General features: G+C 40.0%; 1 protein-coding gene across 1 annotated transcript in view; it reads right to left on the bottom strand.

The window, feature by feature from the left end:
• LOC134323457 (uncharacterized) overlaps nucleotides 1–11915 on the bottom strand; it is a 92921-nt gene extending 81006 nt beyond the window's left edge. Inside the window, exons 1-2 of the mRNA XM_063004983.1 lie at nucleotides 11540–11915; nucleotides 1183–1293 (exon numbers count right to left, since the gene is read on the bottom strand). Coding sequence (XP_062861053.1) covers nucleotides 1183–1293; nucleotides 11540–11577 — 149 coding nt within the window. The 5' untranslated portion in view covers nucleotides 11578–11915. The remainder of the gene's footprint in view (nucleotides 1–1182; nucleotides 1294–11539) is intronic.
• Between the last annotated feature and the right edge of the window lie 13690 nt (nucleotides 11916–25605).

Raw genomic sequence — 25605 nt, 5'->3', positions numbered from 1 at the left:
TAGAACATGGTGTAGTGGATGGTGGAACATGGTGAGGATGGTAGAGCATGGTGAGGATGGTAGAACATGGTGAGGATGGTAGAACATGGTGAGAATGGTAGAACATGGTGTGGATGGTAGAACATGGTGAGGATGGTAGAACATGGTGAGAATGGTAGAACATGGTGTGGATGGTAGAACATGGTGTGGATGGTAGAACATGGTGTGGAAGGTAGAACATGGTGTGGTGGATGGTAGAACATGGTGAGGATGGTAGAACATGGTGAGGATGGTAGAACATGGTGTGGTGGATGGTAGAACATGGTGAGGATGGTAGAACATGGTGTGGTGGATGGTAGAACATGGTGAGGATGGTAGAACATGGTGTGGATGGTAGAACATGGTGTGGATGGTAGAACATTGTGTGGTGGATGGTAGAGCATGGTGAGGATGGTAGAACATGGTGAGGATGGTAGAACATGGTGTGGATGGTAGAACATTGTGTGGATGGTAGAACATTGTGTGGATGGTAGAGCATGGTGAGGATGGTAGAACATGGTGAGAATGGTAGAACATGGTGTGAATGGTAGAACATGGTGAGAATGGTAGAACATGGTGTGGATGGTAGAACATGGTGTGGTGGATGGTAGAGCATGGTGTGGATGGTAGAACATGGTGTGGATGGTAGAACATGGTGTGGTGGATGGTAGAGCATGGTGAGGATGGTAGAACATGGTGAGGATGGTAGAACATGGTGTGGATGGTAGAACATGGTGAGAATGGTAGAACATGGTGTGGATGGTAGAACATGGTGTGGTGGATGGTAGAACATGGTGTGGATGGTAGAACATGGTGTGGTGGATGGTAGAGCATGGTGAGGATGGTAGAACATGGTGTGGATGGTAGAACATGGTGTGGATGGTAGAACATGGTGTGGATGGTAGAACATTGTGTGGATGGTAGAGCATGGTGTGAATGGTAGAACATGGTGTGAATGGTAGAACATGGTGAGAATGGTAGAACATGGTGTGGATGGTAGAGCATGGTGTGGTGGATGGTAGAACATGGTGAGAATGGTAGAACATGGTGAGAATGGTAGAACATGGTGAGGATGGTAGAACATGGTGTGGTGGATGGTAGAGCATGGTGAGGATGGTAGAACATGGTGTGATTGGTGAAGATCATGAGAAGATAAATCAGTACCTTCTCTGTGATGCTGCTCCAGCTTTAAAGGTGAGAGGTTGGAGCATTGACCCCTCACTCTTCATGGATACACCACTGGGTGATGGAGAGGGGGGTCTGTCTTCACCCTCACTAAATACCACAGAGAGAAGATATGTTAGAACCAGGGTTATTATCGTTAACGAAAACGAACGAAATAACGAAAACTGAAATTGAAAAAACATTTTCGTTAACTGAAATAAATAAAAACGGTAATTAAAAGAAAAACCGATAACTAACTGAAACTGTATTGTGTGTGTACAAAACTAACTAAAACGTACTGAAATGATAGAGAGAATACCCTTCGATTTCGTGTTTGTCAATTTATTTATGAGCCTTGTGATCTGATATGAAATCGATAATTTCCACTCAAGCAGTTTTACGTTTGCTGCCGGCACCGTAGTGTACCTCATGCGGCCTTTCCCAATCCGCTCCCTCCTCACTAACACTCCACTACAGAGGGACACTCCACGTGAACGCGCAAACGGAGGCGGAGTGGAGAGGGGGAGTGAGTAGGGAGCGGATTGAGATTGGTCCCTGACGGCACTTCATGTTTACGTTCTGTTTCTGCTCACCACGCTAGCCTGCAAAATGACCACAGCAAAAGTTACGTTTATGTTGTTCTCACATTAAGCTCCCTGATGTGTGTCTCATGAATTAGTTTATATTATTATTAGGGCTGTCGTAATCGCGATTAATACGTTACATTTTTAATCGCAATTAAAAAAAATTCTCAAAATGAAAACATTTAATCAAACTATACTGCTCACAAAAATTAGGGGATATTTCAAAATGAATATGAAGCGATAAAATAGAAGCATTTGATTTTTTTTTTTTTATTAAACAAGGACATTAGAAAAGCAAACGATAAGTCAAAGAAAGTTGTTCGATTATGCAAATGAGATTCAAACTCAATTATTGTTATTGAGTAGCAAGTGACATATTGGTGGAGGTGAACAGAAGCATGTTAAACTGGACGAGAGTGCAACACATTGACTGTTCAGTAGGGTGTACGGTCACCCAAGACTGCCAAAACACACTGACAGCGATGGGGCATGGACAGGATCAGATTGTCCAGCAGTTCTTGTGGGATCCTCTGCCAATTAATCCAGGGCAACTTCCAGCTCAAGAAGTGTTGTGGGAGGCATCGGACGGTTTGCCAGACGTCTACCCAGTGCATCCCAAGCTTGTTTAATGGGATTCAGGTCTGGAGAACGTGAAGGCCAGTCCTTTTTTTTAATTGCTTCATATTCATTTTGAAATATCCCCTAATTTTTGTGAGCAGTGTATTTATACTGAGCTGTTTGTGCCACGTAAATATGTGTCTCTGTGGTTAATTGCATTTCTTAAAAGTGCATGAAGCAGAACGCTGATTAAGAACAACATAAGCACAGACGGACACGGTCAATTCAGAGATCTTCCCTACACACTTGCTCCCTATGCCCTATAGTGCACTTAACATTCTTAAAGGACCAGACAATATATTTGTAATTCACATTACATGACCAGTGAGACGTTAGAAAACAACATCCTTTTTCTTAGAATAGCCCCTTTTTTAAGGAAAAATAGTTCTTGTGTGAATTACAAGTGCAGGAAAAACTACAGCAGATACAAAAGGTGCACCGGGGCCCCTGGCAGGGGGGCCTCCACGACATGAACTCAACCACTCACCTCACTGCCCCCCCACTGGCTGCACTCGCCAGGTCGTTATTATTATATTATTATAATATTTTTGTTAAGTAAAATTAAAATAACTAAAACTGTGCATTAAAAATACCAGATGCAGGAATCTGGACTTGAAGTGGAACTTCTGAGTGACTTTTAAATAATTCTGATCAGCTATCAGCATCTGCAATTTGTTGAGGGGGCCCAACATTTTTTATCACTTGACAGCCCTAATTATTATGTTCATGTGTGTCCTTAGTCTATTGACTATTTTCAGCAGCAGTATTACACACATTTTGCACTTACGGCTGCTATCTTGTGGACTGTTACAGTTTTTGTGGACAGTTGGTTGTTCAACAGTAATTTAATACATTTTTTAAATGGTATCTTTTGTTGAGTTTTTATTACACAATACTTACTCTGACCTTTTTGAATCCTGCAAGTGAAAAATAACCCAAAGTATGAAAAAACTAAAACTAATACTAGAACTAATAAAAACTAAACTAAAACTAAGCATTAAAAAAATTATAAAAACTAATTAAAACTAACTGAATTAGAGAAAAAAAAAGTCAAAACGAAATAAAACTAAACTATAATGAAAAATCCAAAACTATTATAACCTTGGTTAGAACCCTTAGCGGTACATGCTAAAGAACTTAGCCTTTATCAATATCTACTATTTAGGTCAGTAAAGGTAGAACATGGTGTGGATGGTAGAACATGGTGAGGATGGTAGAACATTGTGTAGTGGATGGTGGAACATGGTGAGGATGGTAGAACATGGTGTAGTGGATGGTAGAGCATGGTGAGGATGGTAGAACATGGTGTGGTGGATGGTAGAGCATGGTGAGGATGGTAGAACATGGTGTGGTGGATGGTAGAGCATGGTGAGGATGGTAGAACATGGTGTAGTGGATGGTGGAACATGGTGTGGTTGGTAGAACATGGTGTGGATGGTAGAACATGGTGTGGTTGGTAGAACATGGTGTGGATGGTAGAACATGGTGTGGTTGGTAGAACATGGTGTGGATGGTAGAACATGGTGTAGTGGATGGTGGAACATGGTGTGGTTGGTAGAACATGGTGTGGATGGTAGAACATGGTGTGGATGGTAGAACATGGTGTGGTTGGTAGAACATGGTGTGGATGGTAGAACATGGTGTGGTTGGTAGAACATGGTGTGGATGGTAGAACATGGTGTGGTGGTTGGTAGAACATGGTGTGGTTGGTAGAACATGGTGTGGATGGTAGAACATGGTGTGGATGGTAGAACATGGTGTGGTTGGTAGAACATGGTGTGGATGGTAGAACATGGTGTGGTTGGTAGAACATGGTGTGGATGGTAGAACATGGTGTAGTGGATGGTGGAACATGGTGTGGTTGGTAGAACATGGTGTGGATGGTAGAACATGGTGTGGTTGGTAGAACATGGTGTGGATGGTAGAACATGGTGTGGATGGTAGAACATGGTGTGACTGGTAGAATATTTTACATTTACATTTTCAGCAGACGCTTTTATCCAAAGCGACTTACACAATAAGCAATTGAGGGTTAAGGGCCTTGCTCAGGGACCCAACAGTGGCAACTCGGTGGTGGCTGGGCTTGAACCAGCAACCTTCTGCTTACTAGTCCAGTACCTTAACCACTGAGCTATCACTGGCCCCTGGCCCCTGGAATATGGTGTGGATGGTAGAACATGGTGTGGATGGTAGAACATAGTGTGAATGGTAGAACATGGTGAGGATGGTAGAACATGGTGAGGATGGTAGAACATAGTGAGGATGGTAGAACATAGTGAGGATGGTAGAACATAGTGTGAATGGTAGAACATAGTGTGAATGGTAGAACATGGTGAGGATGGTAGAACATAGTGTGAATGGTAGAACATGGTGAGGATGGTAGTCCCTTTCTCACATGAAACGTGGATTCTCCCGTGTTCCTCGTTCACACCAGAACAGGACACGATGATGGTCAGGCTGCAGAATGAACCGGGACTCATCAGAGAAGAGGACAGTTGACCACTTATCACGGGTCCAATGACGATGCTCATCAGCCCACCTTCTACGGGTTCTACGGTGTTCAGCAGATAACGGAATGTATACCGTTGGTCGCCGGGCATGCAGTCCAACACAATGGAGCCTATTTCGTATGCTCTGGGTGCATATCTGTCGTCTAGTGACTGCAAAAACTGTCCCCACAGCTCTGTTGCATTGCTGCGCTTGTTCCTCTTCAATAAGGTCAAGTAGCGGTCATCTCTTGCTGTTGTGGCAGATGGGCGACCCTGCCCTCATCTTCTTCGTACCGTGCCAGTCTCTGGAAAGCGATTCCACAGTCTGCTAATCACGTGTTGGGATGTTCCAAGTGCTGTTGCCACTGTTGTCTGTGTTTGACCAGCGTCAAGACGTCCTATGGCTCTCCAGGCTTTGCATTCAGGCAAATCGTGTTGCAGGGGCATTGCAAGTAAGGTTGGGCGGTATGACGGTATTACGGTATACCGCGGTATTTAAAAATGGTGACGGTATTACAAAATGGTGAAGGTATTTTTTAAATGTGAAGTGCCAAATTTCTGCTTCAGGTTTACCTTGAAAACTGAGACTTTAGGACACGCGCGCATCCACAGTGAGGGAGGGGTGGGAGGGGTAAATCGAGCACAAGTGTTGAGAAAAAGGAGCATACAGTAACTAGAGAGTGCATTTCCGGAGAAAATGCGAGTGTGATTGCCGTGTGCCGGTCGGCGTGCGTGCGCGCTTATCCGAACGCCGTATCTAAGCTGGGAGCGGCGTCGACGGGCCGGGCGGCTCAGAGTCGAAACAGCGTCGGCGTCCGGACGTCTCAGAAACAGGCGTGGTAGATGGGCGGGGCTGCGTATGACCAGGTCGGGGTGTCATCAGTGGGCTAAACAAATTAGAGTTGGAACGGCGCTGATATCTTAAAATATGACCATGCTGTATCCAGGTTGGGGTGTCATTAACTGCTCGGATGATTTACAGTTGGATCGGCGTTGATATCTCGAAATTTCCAAAAAATGAATGGAAGTGAATGGGGCTGAAAACCGGGCGTGGCAGGTGGGCGTGGGATCGAGTCCCCATGCTGTATCTGAGTCGGGGTTACATCAGTGGGCTTTACAATTTAGAGTTGGAACGGCGTCGATATCTCAAACTTTCAAAAAATGAATGGAAGTGAATGGGGCTCTTATAGGTTAAATAAAGGTTATAGAAATAACCATTAAATAACCATAAAAAAAAAAGAATGGAAGTCAATGGTATTGCGCAATCTATGATCGGCTGTGTCTCATTTACAGCTTTCAGGCATAGTGCACTTACACAGTGCTCACACTTCGGTCCCTCCTTTTAGCATTTAGCCATTGCCATTGATTTTAATGCATCCGTTAGCCTTGAAGCTAACGGATATAAATATCTTCTTTTCTGTTGCAACGCGAACGATATGACGCTCACTGCTAAGTGTTACTGGCTTATAATTTCATTCTGTGCAGCGTTTTCACCTTAAAAATCACTGACTTATTTTGGTCTGTAACTAAAGTATTAGATTTTTTATCGGCGGCCATTTTCTGTTCTCAGAACGGGCCCGAAGATGCCGCCTACGTCATCACGTTGACGTTCTATGGAAAGCCAAAGGTGTCAAGATTTTTGTCCAAAAATTCGATCAAGGGTTGGAACGGCGTTGATAGCTCGAAATATTTTTCAAAATGAATGGGAGTCAATGGGGCAAAACGGGCACCTTAAAACGGGCACTGTAGGCACAGTGTTGGTTCGATCCAAAAGCTGTATACAAGCGCTCTATTCCCGTATGGGCCGGATGATTTGGCGCTGGAACGGGGTCGATATCTCAAAAACTGCGGGAGAAGAAGCACGGACAAAAACGGCCAGAATAATAATAAAATATTGAAAACGAAAATAACAACTAGAGAGTGCATTTCCGGAGAAAATGCGAGTGTGATTGCCGTGTGCCGGTCGACGTGCGTGCGCGCTTATCCGAACGCCGTATCTAAGCTGGGAACAGCGTCGACGTCCGGACATCTCAGAAACGGGCGTGGCAGACGGGCGGGGCTGCGTATGACCATGCTGTATCCAAGTCGGGGTGTCATCAGTGGGCTAAACAAATTAGAGTTGGAACGGCGTTGATATCTCGAAATATTAAAAAAGTTTGCGTGGCAGGCGGGCGGGGCTGCGTATGACAATGCTGTATCCAAGTTGGGGTGTCATTAACTGGCCAGATGATTTACAGTTGGAACGGTGTTGATATCTTGAAATATAAAAAAGTGGGCGTGGCAGGCGGGCGGGGCTGCGTATGACCATGCTGTATCCAGGTTGGGGTGTCATTAACTGCCCGGATGATTTACAGTTGGAACGGCGTTGATATCTAGAAATTTCCAAAAAATTAATGGAAGTAAATGGGGCTCTTATAGGTTAAATAAAGGTTATAGAAATAACCATTAAATAACCATTCAAAAAAAATGAATGGAAGTCAATGGTATTGCGCAATCTATGATCGGCTGTGTCTCATTTACAGCTTTCAGGCATAGTGCACTAAAATGCCACACGGATGGGCATATCCGGATGCTTTTTTGGATTTGGGCGCTAATTAATGACCCGGTCGATCAAGGGTTGGAACGGCGTTGATAGCTCGAAATTTTTTTCAAAATGAATGGGAGTCAATGGGGCAAAACGGGCACCTTAAAACGGGCACTGTGGGCACAGTGTTGGTTCAATCCAAAAGCTGTATACAAGCAGTCCATTCCCGTATGGGCCGGACGATTTGGCACTGGAACGGGGTCGATATCTCGAAAATTGCGGACGAAGAAAGGGAGACAAAAAACGGGCAGAATGGTAATAATATATTGAAAACGAAAATAAGAATAACAATAGTGTGCTTGCATTCTGCAATCACACTAATAACGTTACGCCCAATCCGCTGTTCTGACTCGTGTCTGCCATAGATTTTCCTGCCTATGTAAGAACTATTTTTTCCTAAATAAAAGCGCTATATTAAGAAAAAAGAATGTCTCACCTGTCGTGTAATGTGAATTATAAAATATATTGTCTGGCTCTTTAAGAAAGTGAAGCGCACTATAGGGCGTAGGGAGCGAGTGTGTAGGGAAGAGATCGGATTTGTACCGTTTCCGTGCTCGTGTTTTGCACTGAGCTTGTGTGACATGTAAAGTAGCGTTCTCGTTAACCACTCAAATGTTTGGACTTTGAATTATTTTAACATTACTTTACATCACCGTCATCGCAGCATGAACATTTACATTCATATTTTTTGTTACGGTATAGAACTTAATTCTGGATTACAGGCAGAACTAATCGTACACGTTCTTACACTTTTAAGAAATATCTGTAACTATAAACTAAGCAGTTAACTTTTGAAATATATTGAAGTGTTTAGCTGCTGTTATTCTGTTTTGTGTGGGCAGAGAGAGATTACGATGCCAAAATGTTATGTGTTAATGTTTGTGTTAGTGTAATTGATACACGTGCATTTATACTCATGCGTATTTATTATAGATCAGATAAGATAAGCAACCCTTTAATTTCCTTCGGGATCAATAAAGTATCTATCTATCTATCTATCTAATGTTTGACGTTCAGATTGTTAAATCTTTTTATAATAAAACATTGAAATATTGTAATTACACTCGTGTGTACACTGTAAAGTTTGTCCGCGACACCGTATACCGCGGTATTTCCTGAAGACGGTATGACGGTATGAAAATCGGCAATACCGCCCAACCCTAATTGCAAGGGCTGGTAAATTGAAGAATGTGCACTTTCAAGATCAGGGAACGTGCAGATAATCCAGCACTTTCAGCTTTTTGTATAGTGCAATTTCACCAATGAAATAAAAGTTGGTTTTGCATCTCATTTTGCATAATCTAACAACTTTCTTTGACTTGTCGTTTGCTTTTCTGATGTTCTTGTTTAATTAAAAAAATCAAATGCTTCTTTTTAATTTTTGTGAGCAGTGTATATAAGTTTATTCTCTATAAAGTTCATTTTACACCAAATGTGATTAAAATACATTAAAACTTACTGCATATGATGATCACCTAAACACACAGTACAAGACATGATTGTATAGCTTCATTTCCTTTTATACACAGAGGTTTAAGAGTCTGAAAGGATTTAAACTAGGTGTAAACTTCAGCCACCCCGTTAGACATAGCCAATCATGTTTGTGTAGACGTTCAGCCAGCCAATAATACCTGCTGAGATTTGAACCTGGATCTCAGAGCTGGTGGGCTAAGAAACGTCTGTCACCTCATCATAATAAAAAATAAAACTAAGAATTGACGGCTACACACCACCTACTATAAAAGTAGATCGGTGTATTTTATGACAGTTAAAATATAATCTTTGCCTAAACAATAAGATGAAAGTCCATTTATGGCTATCGATGGTTTTCAACGTTACCAGTGATTTATTTTTATTTCCCACTTTGTTTTCTGTATCAGGTTGTCCACAACAGCATCCAGAAGAACTGATGAATAACACATTTAGAACGTGTGTGTGAAGAATGAAGTTATTTCTTTTTTTACTTTCAGATGTTTAATATAATAAATTCTTATCTGAAACAGTACAGTGAGTATAAATGGAACACACTGTGAGCGTATCTACACAGAATAACTTATTTACACGTCATATATAAAGTACTATTGGGTGGTGCAGCAGTAAATTACACTAGCCCAAAAACACTGAGATCTAGGGTTTGAATCTCAGACCTGACTATATCGAGGGGGGCAGTTTAGACATTAGTAGGTGCACTTGTTAGTGTGATCTCTCAGTGCCACTCCCAAGCTCGTATAACTATAAAAAAAGTTTGCATCAGAAATAAAACTTTGCCAAATCTCGTATGAGGACCAGTGATCCACTGTGGTGACACTTAAATACAGTCACTGGAAATATTTTTTAAAGCATTTTTAGCTTCTTAATTAATCCAGTGATGATTTTAAACCCGCTTATCAATCGTGTAGAACATCTCACACCATATAGTGTTTCTTACAGAATCTAATAAAGTCTAATAAAAAGTTGATTGTAAAGTAACTTTTATAGCTTCCTGTTTGTAGCTTCTTATTTAATCCCAGATTGAATGTAAAGCTGATTAAATACAGATCTGGTTCATTTCTGTATTAAATGTGAATGCTGGGTAAGTTTGTGACCGTGGTGAAGTTAGTTTTATATTGGACATTCGCCTGACATTCGACTTTCTTTCGGCTCGTTCTCGGTTAATAAACGTCCAAAAATACATTAAATTGCACAAACTGATACCTCAGTAAACAAGGAACAAACTACAATTTAATTAGTTTGAAAAGTTTTTTCTGTTAATTTTTATTGAACGTTATTTGGTAAATGTGAGGCGCATCTGCGCTGAAATGCTAAGGAAGTGCTAAGGGAGCGTCTATACAGTGCCGAGGTAGTAATGACCCAGTGGCATGTACCATCTAATACACCTTTATTAAGTCCTACTACATGGTTACAGTAAACACCGAGAAACGCAACATTTCATAAGACAAAGATTGTAGTAGTTAACTAGTCTCCTATACTAGTTATTACAACCACAATACAAATTAAAAGTCCCAAGGCATGGGTGCAGAAAGTAATCAAATAATTAAAAAAAAAAAAATTTTAAATCATGAAATGCAAATTTTGATAAGACAAAGATTGTAGTAGTTAACTAGTCTCCTGTACTAAACCACAATAAAAAATAAAAGTCCCAAGGCATGGGTGCAGTAATGAACCAAAAATCAAAAAAATTAACAAAATTCAAGAAAATCTTTTAATTTGTATTGTGGTTGTAGTAACTAGTATAGGAGACTAGTTAACTACTACAATCTTTGTCTTTTCAAATGTTGCGTTTCTCGGTGTTTACTGTAACCTGTAACTGTAACTTAATAAAGGTGTATTAGATGGTACATGCCACTGGCATTACCACCTCAGCACTTTATAGACGCTCCCTTAGCACTTCTTTAGCATTTCAGCATTTCAACGTTAAATAAAAATTAACAGAAAAAACTTTTCAAACAAATTTTATTGTAGTTTGTTTCTTGTTTACTGAGGTATAATTTTGTGCAATTAAATTTATTTTTGGATGTTTATTAACCGAGAACGAGCCAAAAGAAAGTGGAATGTCAGGCGAATGTCCAAATCGGATCTGGATCAGATGTAATAATGTTCACTGTAATCTGGTGTTAGTGTGAGGGGTGTTCACACACGTCAGTGCTGGAATCAAAGATAACTGGTCAGATTTATTTTAGATCCAGATATTGACACCGACTCCATTTGTTATACTGGGAATCGAAGCAGAAATTTAAACCAGTTAAATAAATGTAATAATTCCAGTCTGTGCGAGATTAAAAATGTTCACATGAATGTAACATGTCAGTGTTTCCTACAGACCCACACTGAACCGTTATTAAAATCATTCTATAAATACAAACAATTCAGAAATATTTTATAATCACAGCAGCAGATTAAAGTCAAACGTGTTTTTATTAGAGTTTATTTTAGTAAAAATGAGCGGGAGTAATACTGACATTTACTTTCACTTTCGTCTTTCTAACGGTAGCGTGGTCGAACCTTTCACAAAAAATAAAGATAAATAAAGTAAATGTTCGATATTAATCCGCAATGTATATAAATGTTCTGTATATTTTTACCTTTTTATTCTCCTCTGAAAGCTGCAGCCTCCTTCCATCCAACATCCATAAATCTCTCACATTTCATTCAACAAGAACCGAATAAAAACTCTGCAGCTAAAAGTATAATTATATATAAAAAAAAGTATAAAAGTATAATAGAATTATGATAGAATTATAATTGAATTACGGTAGAATGCGACACGTTAAACAGCAGCAGCAGGGAGGGTCCAGCTCTCTCTCTCTCAGATCTGCTCCTGTTCCTCTTCAGGTCGGTTTATACTCCAATAAATAAATGACAGTTTAACCTGTTTTACTCTATAAAACGAAACACAAAGTAAATAATTTAGAACCGGGGTGATTTAACTCTCTGTACTTTGTACATGTTTCACATGAGCTGGCACCACGACTGAATGTAAATGGAGTAGTGAACCGTTATTCTTGGACCTCAGCCCCCAAAGACCCACCCCCATTCCTCCAAAAACTCCTCCTCTCCTACAGTGCTGCAAAATGTTATAAACAACAGTTAGAAATGCAACTAGCAAACAGCACAGAAGGTCAACACCTAAAAATAACCCATCATTTCATAATCACAACCTTCTCTACAATCACATCACACAAGCTGAACCTGTGTTCACAACTTGTCATGAAATTAGCGATAATAAAGTCTACCCATTTAAAGGGCCATTTGTGGCATTTAGCGGATAATTTTAATTATTTTTAAGTGACTTACAATTATGACTGCCCTCAATTTTGAGCATTTGAGGGTGAAGGGCCTTGCTCAGGGACCCAACAGTGGCTACTTGGAAATTGTGGGAATTAAAACTTGAACACTCTGGTTGCCAGTCCAGTACCTTAACCACTGAGCTCCCACCATAGCTTTGGTTAATTTCTAACTTAGAGGAACATCCTGACAGATCTTCTCCTTGCAAACTTTCCCACAAGGTTCATTATGTGGCCCACTTGTGATTGAGTCATGTACTAGTGGTGGGCGGATCGATCCAAATATCGATATTATCAATACCAACATTGGTATTGGTTTCAGATCGATACTAGTGTGATGGAATCGTTACTTTATTTTTACTTTTACTGAAGATCATGCGTGTACAGACTCTCACATCTTACATGCTCACCTCGCTCCTCCTCTCCTGCGCTGCTGGGTTTATTATGTTATGATCCTAACACACATCAGTACGCTGGTAGGCATTGGAAAATTGTAAGTTTTTGAATACTTTGCTTTCAATAGTGTAAACTGTACATACGTAAAGTACAAACGCACCTTACACACTTTGCGCAGCCTATGCATGAATCGGAGCATGTGTAGGGAGGCTCTGTTACCATGTGTTTGTGTTTTGGTGAACGATAGCTTTTTTCTTTTGACTTTGTGCTAATAAATCTAAACAGAATAGCAGAGATGTTTTATTTTCAATTAACAAGGACACATATACTGTCACTATTAACAATTTACTGATGTATTCACCCAGCAAACACAACTATGTGGTATGCTAAGTTCACACTACAAGACTTTCTGATTCGCTGTACAGTTCACACTACACGACTGGATCTCTTGCACTCGGGAGTCTGTCAGTAGTTGTGTAGTTAACACTACACAACTGATCAGTGATAGGGGGTTTCACACTACACCATCTATCACCAACTGGACTCACAGACGAGCTTCTCTGATCTCCCAAACTACGTTCTGTCACGAAAACAGACGTGAGAAATGACGAGAGGTTTTTAATGATACCACGTCCAAAAATGCACGTCAACAAGTAGCGAGAGATCAAAGTTTGTGTGCTGATGTGCAGCGTAAAATCAAGGAGAAAAATCTGAGTAGATTTGGCAACGTGACCAGGATGGATTGTTCTATAGTGAGTTGGAGGTTAATTAATATTGTTTGCAATGCAGCGTGGGTGTTTTGTAGAGAACGATCAGGTCAGAAATACTGTAAAGCTTGTGTGTGTGCTGATGTATTCTGATATAAACTATATTACACCCCTGTACCACCTGTTTACAACCTCTCCTGCGTTTCCTCTCACCGTACCGTGCGTTCTCATTGGCTGTTCACATAGCACTCATTGCCAGTCGGGCAACTCAGATCAGATATCTGACATGCTAAAAAATCTCACTTCGGTCGGCAAGCGCTCGGCGAGCCGCTCAGATCGAGTTGTTGAGTAGTTCACACATAGCGATTGAGAGCCGAGTTTCAATCGCTGAGTGAACGCCGAGTTGCTCCCGAGCCGCCACATCTAGCGCCGACCAGCACCGAGCAAAAATCAGTGCAAAAGTCGTGTAGTGTGAACCAGACATTAGCCGCTTTGTGGTGATACACCCTGATGATAACGTTCTGAGAAAGTAAAGCACAGAAACAAGAAATCTGACTCCTTTAAACATCTGAATTTATTTACAACCTACTGAGAGCAGCTACTTACAAACAATGTAATGTAGCTGCTGGGTCTGTATCCTGACTTCACTGTGGGGGAAACTGCATTGCTGCATCCTTGTAGGTATACGAGCTGTACCTACTCTTAAATTGGTTATTGTGTGAATTGATTATTTTAGCTGTTGTGTATTTTAATAGGTCCTTTAGCCCGGATCGTGCTGGCTCGGTTCCAGTACCCTGCAGTGCTGCTGTTTTGTCTATACAGTGGAACCTTGATTTACGACTGACCCAACTTAGGAATTTTCCGAGATACGAGCTGTCACTTGGTGGATTTTCTGCTTTGTGATACGAGCCGAGATCTGAGTTACGAGCTCAGCTGAGTTCAGTTCACCTGGTTATCTTGCCGTACAAGCAAGTGAAAGAGAGGAAAATGTGACGAAAAAGCCAAGTCAGTGAAGAATAAGATTAAGTGAAGTAAAAAAATATATACAGTGTATCACAAAAGTGAGTACACCCCTCACATTTCTGCAAATATTTTATTATATCTTTTCATGGGACAACACTATAGAAATAAAACTTGGATATAACTTAGAGTAGTCAGTGTACAACTTGTATAGCAGTGTAGATTTACTGTCTTCTGAAAATAACTCAACACACAGCCAATAATGTCTACATGGCTGGCAACATAAGTGAGTACACCCCACAGTGAACATGTCCAAATTGTGCCCAAAGTGTCAATATTTTGTGTGACCACCATTATTATCCAGCACTGCCTTAACCCTCCTGGGCATGGAATTCACCAGAGCTGCACAGGTTGCTACTGGAATCCTCTTCCACTCCTCCATGATGACATCACGGAGCTGGTGGATGTTAGACACCTTGAACTCCTCCACCTTCCACTTGAGGATGCGCCACAGGTGCTCAATTGGGTTTAGTCCATCACCTTTACCTTCAGCTTCCTCAGCAAGGCAGTTGTCATCTTGGAGGTTGTGTTTGGGGTCGTTATCCTTGGGGTCGTTTGGGGTCATAGGGGATCATGCTCTGTTTCAGAATGTCACAGTACATGTTGGAATTCATGTTTCCCTCAATGAACTGCAGCTCCCCAGTGCCAGCAACACTCATGCAGCCCAAGACCATGATGCTACCACCGCCATGCTTGACTGTAGGCAAGATACAGTTGTCTTGGTACTTCTCACCAGGGCGCCGCCACACATGCTGGACACCATCTGAGCCAAACAAGTTTATCTTGGTCTCGTCAGACCACAGGGCATTCCAGTAATCCATGTTCTTGGGCTGCTTGTTTTCAGCAAACTGTTTGCTGGCTTTCTTGTGCGTCAGCTTCCTTCTGGGATGACGACCATGCAGACCGAGTTGATGCAGTGTGCGGCGTATGGTCTGAGCACTGAAAGGCTGACCTCCCATGTCTTCAACCTCTGCAGCAATGCTGGCAGCACTCATGTGTCTATTTTTTAAAGCCAACCTCTGGATATGACGCCGAACACGTGGACTCAACTTCTTTGGTCGACCCTGGCGAAGCCTGTTCCGAGTGGAACCTGTCCTGGAAAACCGCTGTATGACCTTGGCCACCATGCTGTAGCTCAGTTTCAGGGTGTTAGCAATCTTCTTATAGCCCAGGCCATCTTTGTGGAGAGCAACAATTCTATTTCTCACATCCTCAGAGAGTTCTTTGCCATGAGGTGCCATGTTGAATATCCAGTGGCCAGTATGAGAAAATTGTACCCAAAACACCAAATTTAACAGCCCTGCTCCCCATTTACACCTGGGACCTTGACACATGACACCAGGGAGGGACAACGACACATTTGGGCACAATTTGGACATGTTCACTGTGGGGTGTACTCACTTATGTTGCCAGCCATTTAGACATTAATGGCTGTGTGTTGAGTTATTTTCAGAAGACAGTAAATCTACACTGCTATACAAGCTGTACACTGACTACTCTAAGTTATATCCAAGTTTCATGTCTATAGTGTTGTCCCATGAAAAGATATAATGAAATATTTGCAGAAATGTGAGGGGTGTACTCACTTTTGTGATACACTGTATGTTTTTAAAAAGTCGCAATTATGTTTAGCGCTAAAGTGTAGCATAGTGTGTAAGTTAAATTTAGCAATATATTGTAGCATTAAGTGTGTAGCGAGTAAGTTAAGTGAGCATGAAATGAAACACTCCCCCAACTTCCTCCGCCAATCTCCACCTCCGCCAGCATCTTCGTCTGATTTTTAAGGTAAACACACTTAATAAAACCAGTTTATTTCTTTACATTCTCTTTTATTATGTATTATTATTATTTTTTTATACATTATTTGTTATTTATAAAGTACATTTTTCTTATTTAAAAACATGTAACGAAAGAAAATGGGTGTGGTTTTTGGGGGGCTGGAACGGATTAATAGCGTTTCAATTCATTTTAATGGGAAAATTTGATTTGATATACGAGCAAATTGAGTTACGAGCTCGGTCACAGAACGAATTAAACTCATAAGTCAAGGTTCCACTGTATTAGTGTTTTGGTTTACATTACTGTTTTGTTTATATTATTATTTTGCCCGAGTTTCATGTTTTACTTCACTGTTTTGTCTCAATATTTTGTTTTTGTTTTAGTGTCTTGTTTAAATACATTTTGCTTCATCTTATTGGCTTAGTGTTTATTTATTTTGATTTGAGTATTATTGGTTATATTATTCTTTATGTGGTGTATGTGTTTTTTTTATATTTTTGTCTTTCGTTCATGTGGTGTGAGGGGGTTGCAGGAGGCAGGGGATCCTGGGTTCGTTTCATTGAGGGAGAAGCGAGAGAGATAAGTGTCCTTTACCTCTTGAGTTCTTAATTATCATCGGGCCCTTCCTTTCTGGGCCTTAAGTGCCAGTTATATTTCCTAGGGGTGAAATTCCCCTAGGTGGCGTTGTCGAGCAACTTAATTTATGTCCACTCCGTCACATATGTATTACAATAATGCACATAAAGGTCATGAAAATTCATTTAGATTTAGCAATTTCATGATGCATCTACCTTAATTATTAAAAAGTATCGGTATCGGTATCAGCGATACTGGCCCTGTATTTACTTGGTATCGGATCAATACCAGATTTTGCAGTATCACACACCATTACCGTGTACTATTCTCATGCTGACAACACTCAACTGATCCTGTCTGTCCCTCCCACAGACTCTCAAGCCTCAGTTTGTCTCGAGATGTCCACTGTACATCCTATTATACAGTTCGGTTTGTAACCTGAATCTCAACCCTGGCAGGACTAGACTGATTTATTCCTGAAGATGCACCATCAATAATTCTCACATGACCCCACCTGAGAACACAAGTGATGTTTTAAAAGTACTCACCGTCCTCATGCTGCTATCCTGACCTGCTCAAGCAACATTAAAGCTCATGTCTGGTTTATGGTCCAGAAAAAGTCGTCTTATTCACTTATTTATGTCTGTAAATAATCAAACTTTACTAGAGAATAAGCTCTGATACCAAATCAATGCTGGATATATGAGAGATTATTTAATGTTAAATCAAGATTTGTGAACATTTTGATTAGAACACAATAACAGATTAAACTGAAAACTGGGAAATAAAAACCAAAGTCTAGTTTTTCCTCTTCTCTGAGGGATTTAGCTCTTTAGGACTAACATTGAGATACACATGTTGGAGGTCATAGTTTGTAGCCTTCACCAACATTTAGATCTTTTAAGGAAACACAAGAGTGGAACTACAGATAAAAGATAAAACATGATTATTTATCTTATATAATTATGATCCAGAGAAAAGCGAAACTGCATCTCAGTGATCTTGGATCTTTCAGACGGCACTGCATTATAAACCGAGCTGCTCCTGTAATAAAATTATATCAACAACATCCAGAAACGCCGCCCACTTCTCTGTCCTCAAACTCATCTGAGTTGGACTGAAGCACAGTAGAATCGTGTCTTGTGGTCAGACGAGTCCACCATTCAAACAGTTTTTCAAAATTATGGACCTTCCCTAATGGTGCCAACACGAAGTCCACAATCCAGTGTCTCATGGGTAACTTGTAGACCTTTGAATGCTCATGAACAAATGCTTCACAGTAGGAGAGTGAAGGTGCTAGACTGGCCAGCCTGTAGTCCAGACCAGTCTCCTAATACAAATGTGTGGAGTATTTTAAAGAACAAGATAACCGAGATCCTGGACTGTTTATCTGACGTGTTTTATCGAGTAAGAATGAAAATATTCCACTTTCACACCTAGAGTTACTGAACACATTGGTAAACGTACTCCTGTCCCAACTTTTTTTGGATGTGTTGCAGCCATTAACTGAAGAATTAGCTTATAAAAAAGAAAACAATAAGGTTGAAACATATTCAATTATTTTTGTCTTGGTCACTACTGTCTGTTTTTATCCAGTTTTTTACTGTCCCAACATTTTTGGAACTGAGTAAATTCTGCACATTTTATTAACAGTTGTGCTGTGGTGATTTTCATAAATAAATGGACTTCAGTTTTTGTTCTTATTAGTAAATGAGTTGCCACAGATCAGTTTCTCAGTCCTGAAGGTCCCTGATCTGCAGAGTCTTAGATGTTTCTTGCTCCCCTGACAGAGATAATCAGCTGATGATCTGGCAGTAGGTGTGTTAGTGAGCAAGAGGGCGGAGCTTTAGGACTGATGCTGAGAAACCCTGATATATATTTAGTATACATGCTTGTACTTATTAAGGGCTGTCCACATACTTTTGGTGCTCCATGAGCCATTCAGACAGAAAGGAAGTCATTTATTTTTGTTCTGCATTTGAAACATAAATGTTTGCAGTTTATTTATGGACAGTCAGGTGCATCCGATGGAATTCTGGCTCTATTGGTGAGAAGGTAAACTGTTAGCCACTTAGCACAGGAGTCTGCCATGTTTACGTTTGTGAGCAGTAAAGATTATGTGGGTTATGAGGACCTAGCAGGAGGGGGCGTGTCTATAATGTGATTGGCAGGAATAATGTAAACAATGCGGGATAAGAAATGTGTTTCTTGGTCCAATCAGCACCTGGAGTCACTGTCTGTATGCAGTTTGGCATGTTCTCCACATGTAGGCGTTCTCCAGGTGGCTCTCCTTTATGACTACAAAGAAAAACATCTTTATAGGTAGATCGGAGTGGGTGATCAAAAACCCCATATGCTGGTGTATACTGCTAGTGTTTACCCGGTGGCACCTGACACACAGCAACCCTGACCAGGATGAAGCCAGTTTGTTCATTAAGTGAATAAATATTATAAGTATTAAAGCAACTATTCTGTACACAGATGAGGGTAATTCATATAAAATGACTTCCAGGTGGTAAGGGTTGGGTCACGTGGTCTGATGCCACCCATAAACCTTGGGTATAAGATGGCACAGTTGGTAAAGTGGGTGTTGCACAGCAACATGCATCTCGAGGACCTGGGTTCAATTCTCACCCCTTAAGGTTTTGTTTACAAACATAATCGTGATTATAGACAGGCACGTGCACAGATAGACCCTAGTGGTGCTCAAGCACCTGCCCTTTTGCCCTGGAAGAGAAAAGTGCCCTTTCGGTTGGAACCCAATTTTTTTCTACAATCATTAATATTTAAAAATAAAAATTACCCTCTCTGTCATCAATTCCCCCAAAAGTGTTTTACTGTTTTACAAATTAGACAAGGTCACTAGTTTTGTTTAATTTAAATTCTTACTTATTTTGATGTAAAAGCCTGAAGAAAAAAAAGCATGAGCACAAATATTTTGCAGGAAAATGTCAAGTAGCTCTCACAGTAAAGTGTTGAAAATAAATACAAACATACAATATTTTATAATTACAGCATCCTGGCCAAAACACTGTGTAGGAAAATTCACCTTTAGTCAAGGAGTTATTTTCATGCAAGCATTTATACTAACATTTACATTTTTAGCATTTAGCAGACACTTTTATCCACAGTGAGCGGAACATGATGAGCAAGTGAGGGTTAATGACCTTGCTCAGGGACCCAACAGTGGCAGCTTAGTGGTGGCAGTGATAGCTCAGTGGTTAATGTACTGGACTAGTAAACAGAAGGTTGCCGGTTCAAGCCCCGCCACCACCAAGTTGCCACTGTTGGGTCCCTAAGCAAGGCCCTTAACCCTTAATTGCTCATCGTGTTCAGCTCACTGTGTAAGTCGCTTTGGATAAAAGCGTCTGCTAAATGCTGAAAATGTAAATGTAAATGATGGTGGGGCTTGAACTGGCAACTTTGTGTTTACTAGTCAGTACCTTAACCACTGAGCTATCACTGCCCTAGACCAATATATGTAGAAGGCTAAACATAATGCTCTATAATATAGAACAGCATACAAAAAATGATGAATAAATAGGAAAATGTTATTTAGCTGTCTATTTGATTTTATTGGCAGAATAATAGGCCCATTGTTAACATTAACTACCCAAAGTGGGTTTCTGATTTGAAATCAAAGGTAGATCTTAAGTTGAGCTATTTTTTGATGATTATTTAATATATTGTTTGGTTATTAAAAAGCGTGCACAGTATGGCCTTGTTTTTGCCTGTTTTTAATTTACTTATGCAATTTGATCATTTGAATTATTTGATTAGATGTGTAGTGATTGTGTTAACAAAAATACAAATATCCTACTGTGGTTTTTAAAAATTTTTTTATTACTAATTATGGCAATGGGTGCCCTTTTTTTGGCTTGAGCACCTGCGCCCCCAAAAATGTCTGTGCACGTGCCTGATTATAGATGTAAAAATACGTGCAGTGTTCGATATGATGACGTTACTTTAATAAAATAATCTGAGTTATTGAGGATCTTCATGTTCCTTTCGAGTTTAACAAATTTTTTTTATCACAAGAACAAATGAAATCGATCAGTGCGAGTTAATTTAGTTTAGTTGCAGTACCAGATTCGTCCAGCAAAGGCCGCCAGAACGCGCTGTTGTCCTCCTGGCTCAATATAAGCACAATTCAATTCAATTCAATTCAATTTTATTGTAAATGATAAAAACGTCACTCCTTTAGTTCAGCACCAGTAAAACCAGTTTAGAGATGAGAAGCATGTTGGTCCCTCCTGCACCCCTCTGTCCTCATAATGACCCACTGATGGTGGATTTAGGTTGTTGTTACCAGAGTAGCTCAGACCCAGTGGAACTTACCTTGAGTTTAAATCAGAACAAGTTCAGGTTCCTCACAGTCACCAACAGGAACCATCAGCTCCATCCAGCTGGTATAAGAACAAAGTACCATCACATCTACAGCAGATTCACTGCATCACAAACATCAGCTGGAGCTTCACTTCTTCATCTTCCTTCATCTTTAACTGAACACACATTACCGCCACCTACTGCACTGCAGCGGGACTGCACACCTTCACTACTGGGGTGTGTACAAGTTTAATATAGACACCCCCCCCTAATCAGATATTACCACGACATTAGTTACATCAAATTAATTATTATTTATTAATATTATATCTATATTATATATACTGTACTGTAAACACTCCTCCTAATCAGATATTACCACGACATTAGTTACATCAAATTAATGAAATGCTTCCAACCATGCCATGAACTAAAGCTCAGCCGTCACCTCACAGCTTTGAGATGAATTTGAACATCGATTGCAAGTCGGGCATTTTAATCCAGAATAAGTTCCAGATCAATCGGGGACAAATTACCACAGACACACTTTGAACTTTTGCAAAAACCCTTCTTATTAAAAAGGAGGGAGAATATAAACGCCTGTTACTGACCGCGTTTCTGGATGTTGGTGATATTCGGCTGGTGTTTGTGGATGCAGTGGTGACCTGTGTTCACTGATCAGGGGTTTCTGAAGGACTCCAGAGTTCATGTGGTTCTGTTCATTACAGAAGGAGGTTCAGTGCAGGACTGACGAGTCAAAGGTCACAACAAACACTTCAAATTGGTTTTCGACTTTGTCCTGTACAGTTATATACTACTGTTATATATTATTATATACTGTTATTATATACTGTTATATACTACTGTTATAAATTATTATATACTATTATTATATACTGTTATATACTACTGTTATATATTATTATATACTGTTATATACTACTGTTATATATTATTATATACTACTGTTATAAATTATTATATACTATTATTATATACTGTTATATACTACTGTTATATATTATTATATACTGTTATTATATACTGTTATATACTACTGTTATAAATTATTATATACGGTTATATACTACTGTTATAAATTATTATATACTATTATTATATACTGTTATATACTACTGTTATATATTATTATATACTGTTATATACTACTGTTATAAATTATTATATACTATTATTATATACTGTTATATACTACTGTTATATTATTATATACTACTGTTATAAATTATTATATACTATTATTATATACTGTTATATACTACTGTTATATATTATTATATACTGTTATTATATACTGTTGTTATAAATTATTATATACTATTATTATATACTGTTATATATTATTATATACTGTTATTATATACTGTTATATACTAGTTTTAAATTATTATATACTACTGTAATATACTATTATATACGCCACTGTTATATACTATTGTTATATACTATTATTATATACTGTTATATACACTACTGTTATATACTATTATATACTACTCATATATTACTATTGTATACTACTATTATATACACTACTGTTATACTAGTATTGTATACTACTATTATATACTACTGTTATATATTACTATTGTGTACTATTGTATAACGTTATATACTACTATTATATATTACTACTGTATACTATTATATACTACTGTTATATACACTACTGCTATATACTACTGTTATATATTACTATTGTATACTACTACTATATACTACTGTTATATATTACTATTATATGCTGATTGGGACCACCTAAATCACCTGTGTAGGTGTTGGTATCGTCCAGATACCACAGAACCTTCAGATCGGAGGCTCGGAGCTGATTGACGGTGGATGATGCGTTTGTTATGATTGTTTAGCTTTATATGTTTAATTTTTTATTTATTTAGATCAGATACATTTGTGTTCTTGATGTGTGGTGTTTATCCAGGGGTAAATCAGAGGGGTAAATAAATCTGCTGACTGGAACATCAGAGCTGAAGTTCCTCCAAACACCAAACACACAATAAAAGAGACAAAAACAGCCGGCCATCGTGAGAATTTCTCTTTATATTCTGCATCTCAGAACAAAATGTTGCTTTACACCTTCAACATGTCACACAGACCCACACAGCCCTGATCCTCCTCCTCATCATCATCATCTTCATCCTCATCATCACCTCCACTGTTCCCTCCTCGTCCTCGTCGGGGCTGCTCGTGGTTTTCCAGTGTAAAATTCAGTCTATACAAAAATATGGAGCTTTTTTACTCGACCTTCTGGTACAGCGGTGAGGTTTTACAAACGCGCCTGTCTGTCTGATAACCGCAGAGAGACAGGTGACCATCGCAGAGAGACAGGAGACCGTCGCAGAGAGACAGGTGACCGTCGCAGAGAGACAGGTGACCGTCGCAGAGAGACAGGTGACCATCGCAGAGAGACAGGTGAGACGGGTCACTGCTCTGGACATAGATACCCACCTCAATGAGAGATATACCTGTCTCAGTGAGACAGGAGCCCGTCACAGAAGGACAGATGCCTCCCAGATTAAAACAGGTCCTCGTCTCAGTGAGACGGGTCACTGCCAAAGTAAGACAGCTCCCTGCCAGAAAAGATGGGTTCCTGCCACAATGAGACTGGTCCATGCTCCAGTGAGACGGGTCTTTGCCAGAGTGAGACAGGTTCCTGCCACAATGAGACGGGTCCCTGTCAGGGTGAGACAGGTGAGGGTGTGTGTGCTGTATAAATAGTAGATATATAAAATAAGGCAGTCTCTCTCTTCAGTAGGATAAACCAGGTAAAAAACCTCTGCCAGAAAAATAATTCAAGTCCAAAACACGGTTCATGTTTCACAAAATCTCACCGTGCTGTAACGTTCTGCCCTCTACACACACACACACACACACACACACACACACACATACACACACACATACACACACACACACATACACACACACACACACACACACACACATATATACATACACACACACACACACACATACTCACTCACACACACAATACACACACACATACACACACACACACACACATATACACACACACATAAACACACACACATATACACACACACATATACACACACACACACACACACAATACACACACATATATACATACACACACACACACACACACATACTCACTCACACACACAATACACACACACATACACACACACACACACACATATATACACACACACGTGTGGGATGAAGCGTGTGCCGATATCAGGTTCATTATTCCTGATTATTGTTTATCAGTGATTACAATACGATCACAATAGTACAGTGTAAACACAAACACACACGCTCTCGCTCTCACACACACACACACACTCACACTCTCTCTCACACACACACTCTCTCACACACACACACACACTCACACTCTCTCTCACACACACACACACACACACACACACACACTGCATAATCCTCATCATCTTCACACTGAGGAACCAACAGAAAAAGAAAATATGAAGATGAGACACGACAGCAGCAGCAGTAACTCAGCTGGTTCAGATCTGAGACCAAACTGTACATAAGCAGGTGAGGGGAAGTGGATATGACGCTCCGCCCCTGGGCTTTAACGATTAGATTTAATTCTAATTATGGTAACTCGGTTAGTTACGGTGTATGATGTCATGGTAACTTGGTTAGTTACAGTGTATGATGTCATGGTAACTTAATTAGTTACAGTGTATGATGTCATGGTAACTTGGTTAGTTACAGTGTATGATGTCATGGTAACTTGGTTAGATACGGTGTATGATGTCATGGTAACTTGGTTAGTTACGGTGTATGATGTCATGGTAACTCGGTTGTTACGGTGTATGATGTCATGGTAACTTGGTTAGTTACGCTGTATGCTGTCATGGTAACTCGGTTAGTTACGGTGTATGATGTCATGGAAACTCGGTTAGTTACGGTGTATGCTGTCATGGTAACTCGATTAGTTACGGTGTATGCTGTCATGGTAACTCGGTTAGTTACGGTGTATGATGTCATGGTAACTTGGTTAGTTACAGTGTATGATGTCATGGTAACTTGATTAGTTACAGTGTATGCTGTCATGGTAACTCGGTTAGTTACGGTGTATGATGTCATGGTAACTCGGTTAGTTACGGTGTATGCTGTCATGGTAACTCGATTAGTTACGGTGTATGCTGTCATGGTAACTCGGTTAGTTACGGTGTATGATGTCATGGTAACTTGGTTAGTTACGGTGTATGATGTCATGGAAACTCGGTTAGTTACGGTGTATGATGTCATGGTAACTCAGTTATGGTGTATGATGTCATGGTAACTCAGTTAGTTATGGTGTATGCTGTCATGGTAACTCAGTTAGTTATGGTGTATGATGTCATGGTAACTCAGTTAGTTACGGTGTATGATGTCATGGTAACTCAGTTAGTTACGGTGTATGATGTCATGGTAACTCAGTTATGGTGTATGATGTCATGGTAACTCAGTTAGTTATGGTGTATGATGTCATGGTAACTCAGTTAGTTACGGTGTATGATGTCATGG

Source organism: Trichomycterus rosablanca, chromosome 11 (assembly GCF_030014385.1).
Source record: "Trichomycterus rosablanca isolate fTriRos1 chromosome 11, fTriRos1.hap1, whole genome shotgun sequence".
Lineage (NCBI taxonomy): Eukaryota > Metazoa > Chordata > Actinopteri > Siluriformes > Trichomycteridae > Trichomycterus > Trichomycterus rosablanca.
Note: the sequence above shows the minus strand (reverse complement) of the source record. Positions and strands in the feature narration are given on the sequence as shown.